This window comes from Pseudochaenichthys georgianus, chromosome 4 (genome assembly GCF_902827115.2).
Source record: "Pseudochaenichthys georgianus chromosome 4, fPseGeo1.2, whole genome shotgun sequence".
Classification (NCBI taxonomy): Eukaryota; Metazoa; Chordata; class Actinopteri; order Perciformes; family Channichthyidae; genus Pseudochaenichthys; species Pseudochaenichthys georgianus.
In genome coordinates, this window is record NC_047506.1 from 24,840,624 (window position 1) to 24,855,303 (window position 14,680).

Sequence of the window (14,680 nt, forward strand, 5' to 3'; positions counted from 1 at the left end):
GTGTGTAAGAGAGAGAGAAAGAGAGAGAGCAAGGAAGACATGGGGTAAAGGTAAAGTGTAATGGAGAGTGAGAGAGGGACTGACTAAGGCAAAATGTGCTGAGAGACAGAGAGAAAGGGGTAATGACTAAGCTTCTCAAGGGACTCTGGGTAAACTAAGTTGAGGGTTAGTAGCCAGCAGGAGAGACATATATAGAGAGAGAGAAAGAGAGGGGTTTGTGTGTGTGTGTGTGTGTGTGTGTGTGTGTGTGTGTGTGTGTGTGTGTGTGTGTGTGTGTGTGTGTGTGTGTGTGTGTGTGTGTGTGTGTGTGTGTGTGTGTGTGTGTGTGTGTGTGTGTGTGTGTGTGTGTGTGTGTGTGTGTGTGTGTGTGTGTGTCTTCCTTGCAAGTTATCTTGCTGCAACTATAGTATCTGATTCTTCTTATATGTGAATATACCTGTAAAATGTATACATTATTTTGTAAAAACATTGAAATTATAAAGCACAGAAAGAATTCTACAATTCAAATATTCCTTGGTAAATTTGAGTCCTTTGAAAGAAACATAATTCACAATGACAGCTTCATTGACTAAATTGTAAGTAATTTCTGTGATTACAGTAATTGGTTATTTAGACAAATGTCAAAATATTGAAGAGTGATCCTCATGTTGTCCAACCAACAGTCTAAAAGCTAAAGGTTTTTAATTTAAAACAGATTATAAAATCCAAGTGGGCATTGCGGTGATACAGTGTTGAGATATCGTTTTCATAAAAAATAATTTATTTCAAGAAAGAACCTTTCATTTTCATTACAGTTTGCATCGCCAAAAAAGTATTCAGGTTAAATATCCAGCATCAGTTTCTTCATGTGGATTTATTTCCACTTTTATTTGCAACTTAGCCATAGAGCAGTTGATGGCAGCACAGTGGATGGTGAAGCACTGTTTGAAAGATGATAGACTCAAACTCTGCAGCATTGGTGCTATGATCTTCCCACAGTCCGAGGCTAAATTGTTGTAGGTCAAAAATAAAGCTTTGCATTGTACGTAAAGTAGTTGTACTGTGATGACCCTGAAAAATACGATTCTTAAATTCACATTTAAGCTGCTTTAAATTAGGAAAGAAAAAACGGTGCTAGATTGTTGCCATATCCCTTACAAGTAAAACCACTTATTGCATTATATCTAAGTGAATGAGTTAAGGCTAAAATTGACAATCATCATCTTGCAAAGTACTCTGAAACAGTTGAGTGGAAAACCAACACATGAAATATTAAACTTCCACCCAAGTGCTTGTGGAACGGTGCCTTTGATGTGCAGGAACTGTTGCTACACTGTGCAGCATATTTGAAAAGCCTTTAAAACACACAGCTAACCTGAAATGTCTCCATGAAACAGGTCCATAAACTTGTCTCAATAACGCACTGCAAACTGGTCATGAGCTTGAAAAATAGAGCGAGAGAGACTCACAGAAAGAGATTTATGTCTATAATTCAAAAAAGTACTTTTAGTTTAGCAGCTAATCTAATGTGACATCTTTAAACCACAGAGGAGGGGGATCCGTTTCCTTTGAGAGGTTCATAAGTGCTGTAGTATAAGAAGAGAGTGTAGGACAACTGGACTGTGTGTATCTGTTGATATGAGCATGCAATGGGTGTTGAACTGTTGTCCAGTTCAGCAGTTAGGCCATAATCAACTGTACGATGTTCACTTCTGTCCTGTTACATCACCCCACCATGACAGTCTGTTAGATAGAGGCTGGCTGAGAGACAACTGGAGCTTGAGAGAGAGAGTCACGAGTGTGTGTCACAGTAGGAGCGCTGGTTTTTGTCCTCTGAAAGTTTAGTTAGAGAGGGTAACGAGAGAGTGTGACCTGAGGATGATCAAATGTTTCTGAGAGCTTGCAAATTATTTTATTTTTAGAGATGGTCTTTGTGTCGGACATTATTCTTGACACATCAGGGATGGCTTGGGTTGAGGCAATACTTATCTTGATTCTCATTCACATGTATGTTTACCTAGTTCACTTTATCTGCATCTTCTTGTTAATATAAAACCTGTGACCTAATGCTGTAAACATAGTCAACTAACATATGATTATCAATAATATATTAGTTTATATATATTCGACAGATGTAAAAAAACTGAGTCTTTCCACAAAGGAACCTCCGCCTTGCAAACATTGTATCTGGCTGTTACACTGCCTTCGCTTTCAATTTTATAATACTTCCAAACTCCTGACATTTTCTCTGTCCCGACTCCCGAGTCACCAGCTGAACGTAGCCTCTCGTTAGCTTACTGCTACTATTAGACACTGCGCCCACTCTGTTGCCAGATTTGAGAGAAATAAGCAACCAGGTCTGAAAACAAGCCCAAAAGAAGCAACACATACATGATGTTGTGTCATTTTAAACCAAAACTAAGGCCTCAGGATGACTTTAAGACGTGAACATGGTCATTTTTGTTTTGTAACATTAAATATTAATAAAAAAAATAAAAATCCCGATCCCCGATTTTTTTCTCCCGATTCCGATCTTTTGAAAATCACGTGATCGGCTCCGATCCCCGATCACGTGATCGGATCGGGACATCTCTAACTAAGACTAAAAGGATAAATGAGTCAACTTATCGATGAGAGGAGCAGCCCTAAAACATAGAACATAGAAAATAGAATGTGAAGCAGTTACACGAAGTGTTTGCCTTGCATTAACACAAATAAATTACCGATATCAAAACAATGACACAATGGTACCTGTATACTGTAGCTGTAATAGCAAAAATAAAAAAACACACAAATGTATTCCCTGTCGAGTGACATCCTCAGTGTGATGTAATGCTTTTAGTAATTCAGAAAAAGCTGAAGTTAAAAAAAAAAGTAAATAGTAGTGAGCAGATATAAACATACTTTTCCTATGTTTTACCTTTGGATCGAAAGTCACAGATCCCTTTCAGCTACTGAAAACAATATTTACGGCAGGCTTACTCATGTAAATACTTGTACTTGAATATCTTGTCTGAATTATTAGACACATACATAAAGTAAAGTTTGATTTGAATCACATCTAAAGTAACTGTAAGATGGAAATCAGAGTTCATGTCCATTGCTAAGACTTTTAAGGTGCCCAAGAAGTTAAATCAAGCACACCTCAACTAGGTCAGACACATTCAAAATAGATGAATCTGTTCCTCTCTTTCTGCTCAGGTCTGTTTATTTTTACTGAAGACTCTTTACTGACTGCCGCCCCCGGGAAGTTTCCTCTTTCTATTATATCAACACATGTCTTCTCTTCCTTTAACATGTTTAAAGATATATTTAAGACATTCGTGACTAACTTTTAGTCAAACGTCCGTTATTGGTTTAATTATGTAGGTATGCAGCTATGATCTGACATTTTTAAATAATTAATTTAATGTCGCTGTTTTCTATTTGTATATATCATATAATCATTTCAGAATAGCTTTTTGCTGATCTTAGATTTTAATTCCATGTGGATGCTAACGTTGTAGTGTTTTGAAAACTGCATCTACGTCGTGTGAGTGGAGCCTGTATAACTCTGACTTTGACCTCATTTTCCCACAAGCCCTCCACCATTTAGTGACATTACATCACCATGTAGTATCAGAGAGGACGCTGATATGGGCAATGAAAGCATCCTCTGGAGACTGAATGAATAAATCATATATTTTACCTAAGAAATATATCATTTTACTGTAGTTTGGAAATAAAATGTGTGAAATTCTCGCAACACGATGTTTCATTCCTGTGTCCTTTGATTACAATGGGCTTTACTAACTTTATATTTTAAGACCATTAATGTTTGTTATCGCCACGTTGTCATTGATGCCAAATGACTCTAATCATCAGCTGTTATCTGATGTTTCTCCTTTGGCGATACGTATTTTTGTATTTCATGGTAATACAGCATGAGAGAGACCGTGATATAGGAGATGGAGAGAATGAAAAGATATAGAGAAAGAGATGAAGGCACGTGTGTGTGTGTGTGTGTGTGTGTGTGTGTGTGTGTGTGTGTGTGTGTGTGTGTGTGTGTGTGTGTGTGAGAAGCCCCTTACGGCAGAGGATCCCCTGCTCTTTCATATTTCACCAAGCGTGACTAACGCTTGGCTTTACTCTGACACACACACACACCCGCACGCACGCATGCACACACACACACACACACACACACACACACACACACACACACACACACACACACACACACACACACACACACACACACATACATAGAGATGCACACCATCACGTAGACATACTAGGATGTTCCCAATCTAGTCACGTTTCTCCGGCTACGCAAGACTGGCTGACACACTAACACATGACAGCAACAGTGTGCACGTGTGTGTCCAAGTTTGTTCATCTGTTTGTGTTTCTATGCAGGATATCTGCAGGCACAATCCTGATTAGAACAGCTCTGAAACACACACACACACACACACACACACACACACACACACACACACACACACACACACACACACACACACACACACACACACACACACACACACACACACACACACACACACACACACACACACTGTGAGGAAGAAAGAGACATATTGGTGGCGCTGTCCATTCAAGCATTAATTAACGAAGAGTTGTGCGATTGGAAAAAGAAAGACCAAATATAGGACTATGGCTGACTGTGTGTGTGTGTGTGTGTGTGTGTGTGTGTGTGTGTGTGTGTGTGTGTGTGCGCGTGTGTGCGTGTGTGTGTGTGTGTGTGTGTGTGTGTGTGTGTGTGTGTGTGTGTGTGCATGTGCGTGTGCATGTGCATGTGAGTACAGAGGGCAGTAGCAGCAGTGTTGTGACAACAGTGTGAGCCAGGGTCTCTTCAGGGTCTTAGTGCCTGGCGTTCAACCGCCAATCTCCAGATTATTTTTGAGGCATTTCTGACTCTGGCAGTGAATGAAAAGATCAGGCCGAGAGGCGAAGAGAAATGAAGTGCGCTGAAGGTCAGGAGACGGGTTCAGATCAGTTCATTTAGTCAGAGCAGCGTTTGCTTTAAATGAGGTTAAAGCATGCAGCAGGGGAGAGCACACAGAGCCACGTCCACTTGAATTTGTAAGAATTAGCTGATTCTGTTCTGCACAGACGTACTCTCCTGTGCAAAGCAGCTGCCCTGACCTAAAATACGATATCAAGAATAGATTTAGCATCTCGTAGCAGACAATACATGACAGCCAGCTGCAGTGTAGAGTCGATGCAGAGAGAAAGGGCTTCAATCTTTCATTGGTCTTGCTGTCGGTCAGTGGATGCTAAAGCATGGTTTTGGAATCGTCACACATTGAATCAACTGCTGTCTTTCATCTTCAGTCATTCTTACAGGTTTTTTTACTTATACTAATAACAGTTTTTGTTTTTTTAAACAGTCTGGATCCAAGAAAAGAATGTCTCTCTTGGGACAGATATTAATTAAGACTGTGGGCTGTGTAGTTACTGATGTAGACACACGGAGGGGACTGAGTGATACATCTCATAGGCACACATGTTATTTTAGTTAATGAATGAAATGGAAGCTTATCCTAAACTAAACTATTGTAACAACATGTTACAAAGCTAAATAGTTGCCTATAGTGAGTTCAGCGTTTGGATGAATCCAGCAACAACAGTGAGGTTTGTGTTAACTACCTGGAGAGAGATTAAGCCAAAAGGTCAAATGTCAAATGAATGAGAACAGTCGGCTCTCTGTAGGGGAGGATAATCTATCTCCTCTCTTAGGCTACATGAAGGCTGTATCTGTACGATAGCTGTGTTAGCATCTCAGCTCTCTCTATGACCACTCCACCTTAACCTTCTCCAGCTCTGAGATGCTACATTTCTGACTTCACCCACTACCATCCCACAAACCAGTAATAATGTGTATTTGGACACATGTTATTGAGCTCTAGTCTTGTTGACCTCTCCTTCATGTTAGGCTTGCATTTATCTCCTTCATTCCGTTAATCAGAATGTGGCAGAACAACACATGGATAAAATGACCCTTAATGGATGCTTGTTCAAATGTATCTAAGAGTTCACTCTAAACCCTATGTTGCAAAAAAATGTTATTAACATATTATTAAATAAGTAAGAAACAATGACATCACAGTGGCTAACATGAAGGAAACCAATGTGTTACTGTGTAATATCAGGCTTACTTTGATAACACTTTTTACTTCTTAGACATTACAGTGGTTATTCGGTTTTTGGGTCCAAAATAAAAGTGAGTTTAGGCTCAAGTACACATTTCAGGATAACTAAGGGACCCTCAATGAAATCCAGAAACAAATACCTGATACAACTGATTACTTGTAATGTAAAAGTTGCTATCATGCTATATTTGAAACATATATTGTAGGGCCATACCTATATAAGACATGTCTGTGAAGTTTCTTTTTCAAAATACCAAACAGATCATGCATTTTTTTGCCATGCCTCATTTATTTGCTCTTTTCCAGCCCTGTTTTTGCAAGGGCTGATTCTGCTTTTGTGGCAGACTACAGCGCCACTTACAGGCCTGGCATATGTACTAAATCGTCTCCAGCGCTTTCGAGCAGTCTCTCATTCCCCTGATAGGTGGGGAGTTGCCCATAAAGGCGGAGCACCCCTTTTCTGACGTCAGAAAAATTCAAATAATAATCAGCTCCGTTGCAGCCCCGTTTTTAGAGATTTGGGTATGGAGGAAGAGAGAGAGGGTTGTGTTTTCTGACACTTGATGAGTTCCCCGACACACCGGGGACACATATTCATGCATAAAAGACGTACAAAAGTGCATTTTGCATGATAGGTCCCCTTTAAGCAGAGAAATTGTCATTTATGTTTGACATGGCATTTAAACTTAAAATGTCTACTGCATTTGTTTTTACCTCTTCAGGCTCTGATCCGGTGTATCTCTCTTAAGTGTCCAGCTGTGAAATAATGTTGTGCATTTAGCAGAAAAATAGTCTTACCATGCGAGTGCTGAAAATCCTTTTATTGTATATGTGCTTTTCACACATTATACACTCACTTGCATTTGTAGTTAATTGTCCCATTAACCTTGGGTTAAAGTCAAGCATACTTGAAATGAGTTACTAGATTCTACTTGGATAATGTGCAATCATTTTCTGACTGTATTATATTACCTGTGTGTCTTAGCTGAAATTAAACCAATATATTGGTGTTGATATGATCAAAGACTAATTATCCAATTTCCTTGAAGCTTTAAAAGTCCTCCTGGAAATCATCTTCTTCTCTTTATCGGTATCTTCTCTTCTGAGTCATTTACATTTAAATGGAATAATTAACACACGATAAACGATTTTACCATAATTCACCTCATTAGTGTACTTCTTTGAAGGAGTGAGTGTGTATTCAGTTTACAGACCACCCTCTTAAATGCTCAGCTGTCACACACCATGTAACCACAATGTTGAGGATTTACTGTAAAAGTAGGACCTGTCGTCCCTCCGTCCTCAGCTTCACTAACTTCTCCCTTTACCCGGTCCAGTAAAGCAGAAAGAGAAACATCGAATATTATTTTTTAAAAGATGAAGAGAAGCGAGGAAGAGTGTGTGAGAATGAGGAAGAGAGGAAGGAGAGGACAACAGTGAGAGTTACTGTAGCTCGAGTCAGAGATGTGGAAGGCAAAGCGACGTGATGAAGGTACAGAGAGATGAGGAGGAGAGGAAGAAACAGTCATTCCCTGAGGCAGGCTCGTCTCCCGCTCACTGTCCTCATTCAGTTTTGCCTCATTTTGCCTATAAACTTCTGTTTCAAGTGAAGTCTTCCCATGTGTGTGTGTGTGTGTGTGTGTGTGTGTGTGTGTGTGTGTGTGTGTGTGTGTGTGTGTGTGTGTGTGTGTGTGTGTGTGTGTGTGTGTGTGTGTGTGTGTGTGTGTGTGTGTGTGTGTGTGTGTGTGTGTGTGTGTGTGTGTGTGTGTGTGTGTGTGTGTGTGTGTGTGCGTTTAGGTTTGTGTGTTGTGCATTCCCATATGTATAGTGCAGGAAGCTCAGGAAACAATTAGGACCACGCTGGTTGTACACCTGGACAGCCCCATGAGCTTACACACACACCACAAATAATCTCATCACACACACATATACATTGCACACACTCTGCTCTTTTATATGCTTGTTACAATTTCACACTATTACCTTCTTCTTTTCCAGCCTGCATAACTCTTTCTGCTTCTGAACTAACACTCTTTCTTCTTCTGTCCTTTTCCCCCCTACTTTGTTCCCACCTTCCTACACCTCGTCTTCCCAACCATTCTATTTTTCCTTGTCATTTCCTCGTTTCCTCTCCTCCTCCTCACCGTCCTTTCCTACAATAGAAGTATCGGTGTCAAGAAGAAGAAGGGGCATCACCAGGTGCCCCAAAACTCCACCATCACCCCTGCGTTCTGCATCATATGGGAGTAGCCAGCGAACTGAGGGATGGAGGCACCCTTGGGAGGGATGGAGGCACCCTTGGGAGGGATGGAGGCACCCTTGGGAGGAACGGAGGCCCCCTTGGGAGGGACGGAGGGACACTTGGGAGGGACGGAGGGACACTTGGGAGGGACGGAGGGACCCTAGGAAGGGACGGAGGGACACTTGGGAGGGAAGGAGGGACCCTAGGAAGGGACAGCGGGACCCTGGACAGGGGGGGGGGGACCCTATGTAGAGACGGAGGCACATTGGGGAGGGGCGGAGGCACCCTGGGTAGGAAGGGAAGGGAAGGGAGAGAGTCGAGGGAAGGGGGGACCTGGAGAAGGGAGGCAGGGTGTGCCAGCACCATGGAGAGAGAAAGGGAGCAATCTCTGGGGGGGGACGGATCTCTGGGTCGCCACGGTGACCTGCGTGGCGCGGAGTTGGTTCAGGTGGCGGAGCGGCAGCTATCTCAAATTCAACACGTTCACGGATACGTGACTCACACACACATCACGCCTGCTCAGGTAACTAAGGTTCTTTCATCAGTTTGCGCACACACACACACACACACACACACACACACACACACACACACACACACACACACACACACACACACACACACACACACACACACACACACATTATACTGACACTGTCAATCAGTTCCCCATCACAACAGCTGTCTACCTGTCTGTGTTTATTTACTTTTTGAGCTCATGATTTTTAAAGTACATTTGAACATAATTGAGGCACAGCATCAATCGATCATAGTTGAATTGACAAATAATTGTTCTGCTTTGTTTACATAACTTAATATTTAAATCAACCTTTAGCAGTCCCATAATAATATATGAAGTTGTAACTTTCTTTTAGATTTGCTGTAGTCTCTTTCAATTAATTTGGGAGTGAGAGTTGTTCTATTCCTAACCCTGATGCTTTACTACCAAATGTGTTTGCCAGATATGTTTTGAGGACACGTACTCGTGGCCTTAAGCTACTGTATGTTTGATGAGATCGCACAGTTAACAGGACTCAAATGAGTGCTTACATTCCACTAGAAAAATATGATATACTTATTAATGTTACTGCCCCATAAGCACTTCATTTGTTGTTGTTCAAGTCACTGTTGACTATAACTATAAATGCTTAACGTTGGTATTTTATGTTTTTTATAAGATTGGAAAGGATACATTGATGCATTCAGTAAATATTCATGAACAATAACATTGGTTTAACATGTTGATGAAAAAGGCCACTGCCAAGTATGCAGATTCGACTCCCAAGCTCACATAAATGTTCAGGCAATGTCTCCCCCTCTATCTCCCCCCTTTCATCACTGTATCTCTGATAAAGGCACTCTCTGCCCCAAAAAATATCTTCCCCTAAAAATCATCGCCAATTTCAAAGGAATTTACTACTTTGTTTTTGATTACATTTCATTCCTCTTTAAATTGACTCTAAAGTGACTACAGTTCTCTGGAAACCTTGTGCTTTTAAAACTTCCTTTTGAACACCGCTGGATAGACTGCAAAATGAAAGCTTAAATTAAGCCTGTTTGTCATAGTCTCTGAAAAGATGAGTCGTTAGAGATAACAGACTTTTTGCCATCAGCGGTGATATGCTTCATGTCTATTATAATTAGTTGTAAATTATTTAAAATTGGTCTAATGTCATATCTAATACCGTCAGTTTCTATTTTGGGGTTTTTGTCTCTGGTCAAGGTGGCAGAGGCAGCTCCTAAAAAGACCTGCTTTATTATGGCTACAGACTTAGATAGGTCTTTTTTTATGTACTTCGAAGTCAAGGATACTGGCCTACATTTCCTTCCATGCACAGAGCCTTTCTTTGTACCAGGAGAATACTTTCGTGGAGCTGTGCGCTCAGGGATTTAGTCAAATCCTCGTCCCATTTTTTAGTAAAGCGGCCCATTACTATCTCTGTTCTGCACTCGGTCTGTCTGTCTGGCACCCTCTCTCTTTGTCTCTTTCTTTTCCCTCTCTTTCTCTCTCACACACTCATAATAGCGCAGCGTAGCCTGGTAATCTTTTTATTTTGGTTGATTGGGATGTATCTGTCTGCAGATTAGTGCTTACATCACTCTGACCACACACACACTCTCTCTTTCACGTGCGCACAGTTGTTTCCCCGACACTCATTCCAAAACATGATAACACAAACATCATTATGTTTCATCATGTCTTCATCTTTTGTTGACTTTTCTAATCACTCTTTTAGGGACTGTATGTTTTCGTATTGTCTCGTAAATCACAATGATGGTCTTTTCTATGAGGGAACTTACAAAAGCATGCCCGTATTCCACCAACATTGCATATGCAAATTGAGAATATTACATAATCTGCTCCCACATTGAATGAAATGGTAGTAGGGAGGTGATCAAAGACATCAACTCAGTTGTTTTTCTTGGGGGTTCTCTGTCACTCTGTTAGGAATAAACCGTTTTTTATTTAAAGCCGTAAGCCACAGAAGGCTTTACAGTTATTTTGAAACACCTGACAGACATTATACTGTAAGATTTTAAATGTCCCAGGATTCCTCTGCTTCTTCATTTCCTGTCATTTTCATCGTCTTGGCTCTTTTCTTTCATTTCCTCCGTTTTTTCTTTCTATCATCCCCCACTGATATGTCATCCTTTGTACATTCTGGCATAAGTGATTATTAGTAAGTGTATTATTGTCTTATATAAACACTTATGTGTCAGTAGTAGTAGAGTGTCTATGTGTGTGTGCATATATTTGGGGTGAGTGGTGTGTCACTTCCAAGTCATGTCTCGTCATGTCACTTCCTAGTCATGTCCCAAGTCTGACTCAGGAGTCAGTCAGCACGAGTCCAAAGTGTGTCTGCTGGAAAGCCTTGGACCGAAGTGAAGATGTTGTCCATGTGGTGAATAACATGTGGGTGTGTAGCTCCACCTTGTGGTTGGACACCACTTTTCTGTCACTTTAATCCATAAACATTTCACTGCTGAGGGGGCATGTAGAGTTCATATTGGTTGTGATGTTGATCGATGCAATGATTTGTTTAACCATCCATGCATCAATATAGCTTTCCATTTGTGATCTCTGTTTACTGTACAGCGACCATGCACGGTAATCGGTTGGTGTCTGTGGAAATGCAGCTAAAGAGTTTTGAGCTGTAGTCATTGTAGGATTACATCATCCTCATTCCCTTAGTAGCACAGAGGCTCCACAACCTCATCCACACCGCCGTATCATCATCACTGCTTTTCACAAAGCTTCAAAGTTGCTCATCACCTGTATGACAGTGTGAAATCGGTGGTGAATGTATGTGTAGCCTTCAGGGTATTCGGGTGTTCAGGTTATTTTGGGAACTCCTCCTAGCCAAATTGTTTGTGTATGTTTGTCGTGTGTGTGTGTGTGTGTGTGTGTGACCCCAGGATCTGGATCTGGCTTGCTTCTGTATGACAGATGGACCTGCCACCTTGTTCTCCCCATGGGCATGTTCCCTGCTTCTTACACACCAACACACACACACGCACACGCACACGCACACACACACACACACACACACACACACACACACACACACACACACACACACACACACACACACACACACACACACACACACACACACATATTTATCATCTTGTGACTATAGTACTTATGTGTTTACCTTTAATCTTATAAAGCCAACATGCAACTGCATATTGGTCAACATTTAGTTCTGTATGACCATATTACAAATAGTAGGCCAATGAAAACGTGTACATTTAGTTGTAAGTTAATGTGTGGCTGTTAGAGGTAGTTTACCCACCTTTCTGACCTGTTTTCTATAATGGAAAAATCTATTTTAATGTTCCCACATTTTGGCAATTGTTATTCCTCATGGATACTGTATAAGGCAGTCGCTTAATTCTACTATAAGAAAGAAAGAACAAGTAATAACAGATGCACTAAGACTACCCTTACATTACCCATTCAATTCTCCAAACACACTGCAGTATCTGATTTTATCTGAAAATGATGTATTTTCTTACCTATTAAAGCAGAAATGAACCAGGCTTAAAACGTCACTGTTTCTCTAGGTAACGCTTTGTAAGGCAGTTATTTGTAAATATAGTATTATCACAATAATGGTTGAAATTTATAATCTGTCCTTGACTACGAGTGACATGAAGGACCTACATATTAAAATATAAAGTTAGCCGAGAGAGAGTGAGAGAGTATGTATGTGCGTGTGTTGCACATGTGTGTGTATGTTGCACCATGCTGAGATCTGTCTGTGCATCGTAGGTAGAATCACCTGAGGGTCCGTATGATGACGAGGGGTGGCGTCACCCAGAGGGGGAGAGGCTGAATGAAGTCCCAGCCCCGCCTTTCTCTTCCCTCTATTCTCATAGCCACGCCCACTACCAGGTAACCCCGCCTCTGAGCCCGTCGCATGCCTCCATAGCTTGGTTCTTTTTATGTTCATTTTCAGTTGTCCCTCACGTTGTAAGTTATATAAGAGCATGCAGTCAATTTTTTATCCTTTTAATCTCTGATTTTCTGTGTTTTTTGAGACAGTTGTGCAGAATCTGTGTGAATCTGTATGAATTATTGTTGCATTGGTTGAAATTCAGAGACACCATGCGTTCACAACCTCATAGAATCCCGTCTCTTACAAAGTGTTTCATGTAGCATTTCAATATCATTAAATAGTTATTAGGAACATCTCTACTCTGCAAATGGATAAAGTGCCAGATGGTGCAAGGAATCAAATCTTTATGAACAAATAGCTTTCAACATGTTTATATTCCTATAAATGCAAAGGCAGGCAGAAGAGAGTGGAACGTTTCATATGTTCTTTATATGTGAGACAAGGTATATCTGCTCACGCTTTGTTTGTATCTACATTTTTAAACATGAATGTACTTCATCAAGACTGTCGACACTTATCTCCTGAAGCCAAAACCAAAAGTCAGCTGAAATGCATCTACTGTTTTTTTTTCTCTGAACCATGTGAACACAGAGCTAAAACTGTGGTTGTTCATGTTTGTGTATTTTTGTACTGCGCATGCGGTTTGTGATTGTGTCTTTACTTGATAATGAAAAAAAAGGAAATCAAAAAGCATCACAAATATTTGTTTTGGCTCCGATCTTTTCTTTACTTTTTACCCACCACCTTGTTTGTTTCCTATAATGTGTGTACATTCTGCTGCTTTTCACATTGTGAAGTACTTTACCCTCTTATGTAGCTTGTGTCTTAAGTATTTATAGTAAAGAAAGTAATGAGAGTGGAAAAATAACATAGACAGTTTCCTCTTCCCCTCCCCTGGTAATTGCAGCGTAGAAACTGCAGGAGGCAGTAGAGGCAGGGAAATACCCCCCATCAAATCAAGGTCTGACTTGGCTTAATAAATCAAACTATTTAATGGCGAGCATTTAACTGAGTTATTGAATATTGCTGAGAAGGAGGCTCAAAAAACGAATGGCAGATTAATACCTGTATTGACATTTTGGAAAGTCTACTGTATTTACTGAGGAGGAAATGCAGTCGACACTGCGGCAGTATAATTGACTTTCCTTAAATAACTCCACCAATAAAATGCATATCCACTGCAGAGATTGAATGAGGAGCAACAGTAAAAATGTCGCTTGCTGTCTTTTTATAACACAGTAGAGTTTATATAACAGTAAGTATCACAACACAGAAACCTTAATGGCTCTTGGTCATTAGGCTAATGCACATAATAAGGAAAGGAAGGAAAGAAACAGAGGGTGGGGGAGATGGGATAAAGAGAGAATTACAGGCAGACAGACACAGATTTGTTGCTCAATGTTAATCAACCTGTCAATCAGACAATCCCCTCTTCAATTAATCTATGTCCCCTCCTGCCGATACAGTCATTGAAATAAGGACCCCGCCAGACCTTTACTCAGCACTTACTGTAATGTCTAACAGTCAGGGACTGCCTCCGAATGGAAAGCCATACGGATGAATAGACAAATCAATTGCTGTACATGTGCATATAATAAATGCTTATTTTAACAATTTCCTTTTAAGGTGATTAGCCTTAGGAAAAGGCACTGACAGGATTATTTGTCCACCTTTATCTGGCTTGCCTTTGGACTTAAATCCATTTATGTTTAATAAAACAAGCCTGATTTCAAAAGCTGCCTCCACCTACCTGCATGCATTCATGTGGTCATGCAATCACTTTATTCATTACACACACACACACACACACACACACACACACACACACACACACACACACACACACACACACACACACACACACACACACACACACACACACACACACAAATTTGAACCTC

General features: G+C 40.6%; 1 protein-coding gene across 3 annotated transcripts in view; it reads left to right on the forward strand.

Moving 5' to 3' along the window:
• Positions 1 to 14,680, forward strand: part of dlg1a (discs large MAGUK scaffold protein 1a) — a 107,773-nt gene that overhangs the window by 20,548 nt on the left and 72,545 nt on the right. For 2 of the 3 annotated variants that reach the window (XM_071202928.1, XM_071202930.1), the window contains 2 exons: positions 8,297 to 8,899; positions 12,653 to 12,775. The exons of the other annotated variant lie outside the window; for it this stretch is intronic. In XM_071202928.1, the coding sequence (XP_071059029.1) occupies positions 8,297 to 8,899; positions 12,653 to 12,775 (726 nt within the window). The remainder of the gene's footprint in view (positions 1 to 8,296; positions 8,900 to 12,652; positions 12,776 to 14,680) is intronic. 3 annotated transcript variants of the gene reach the window in all.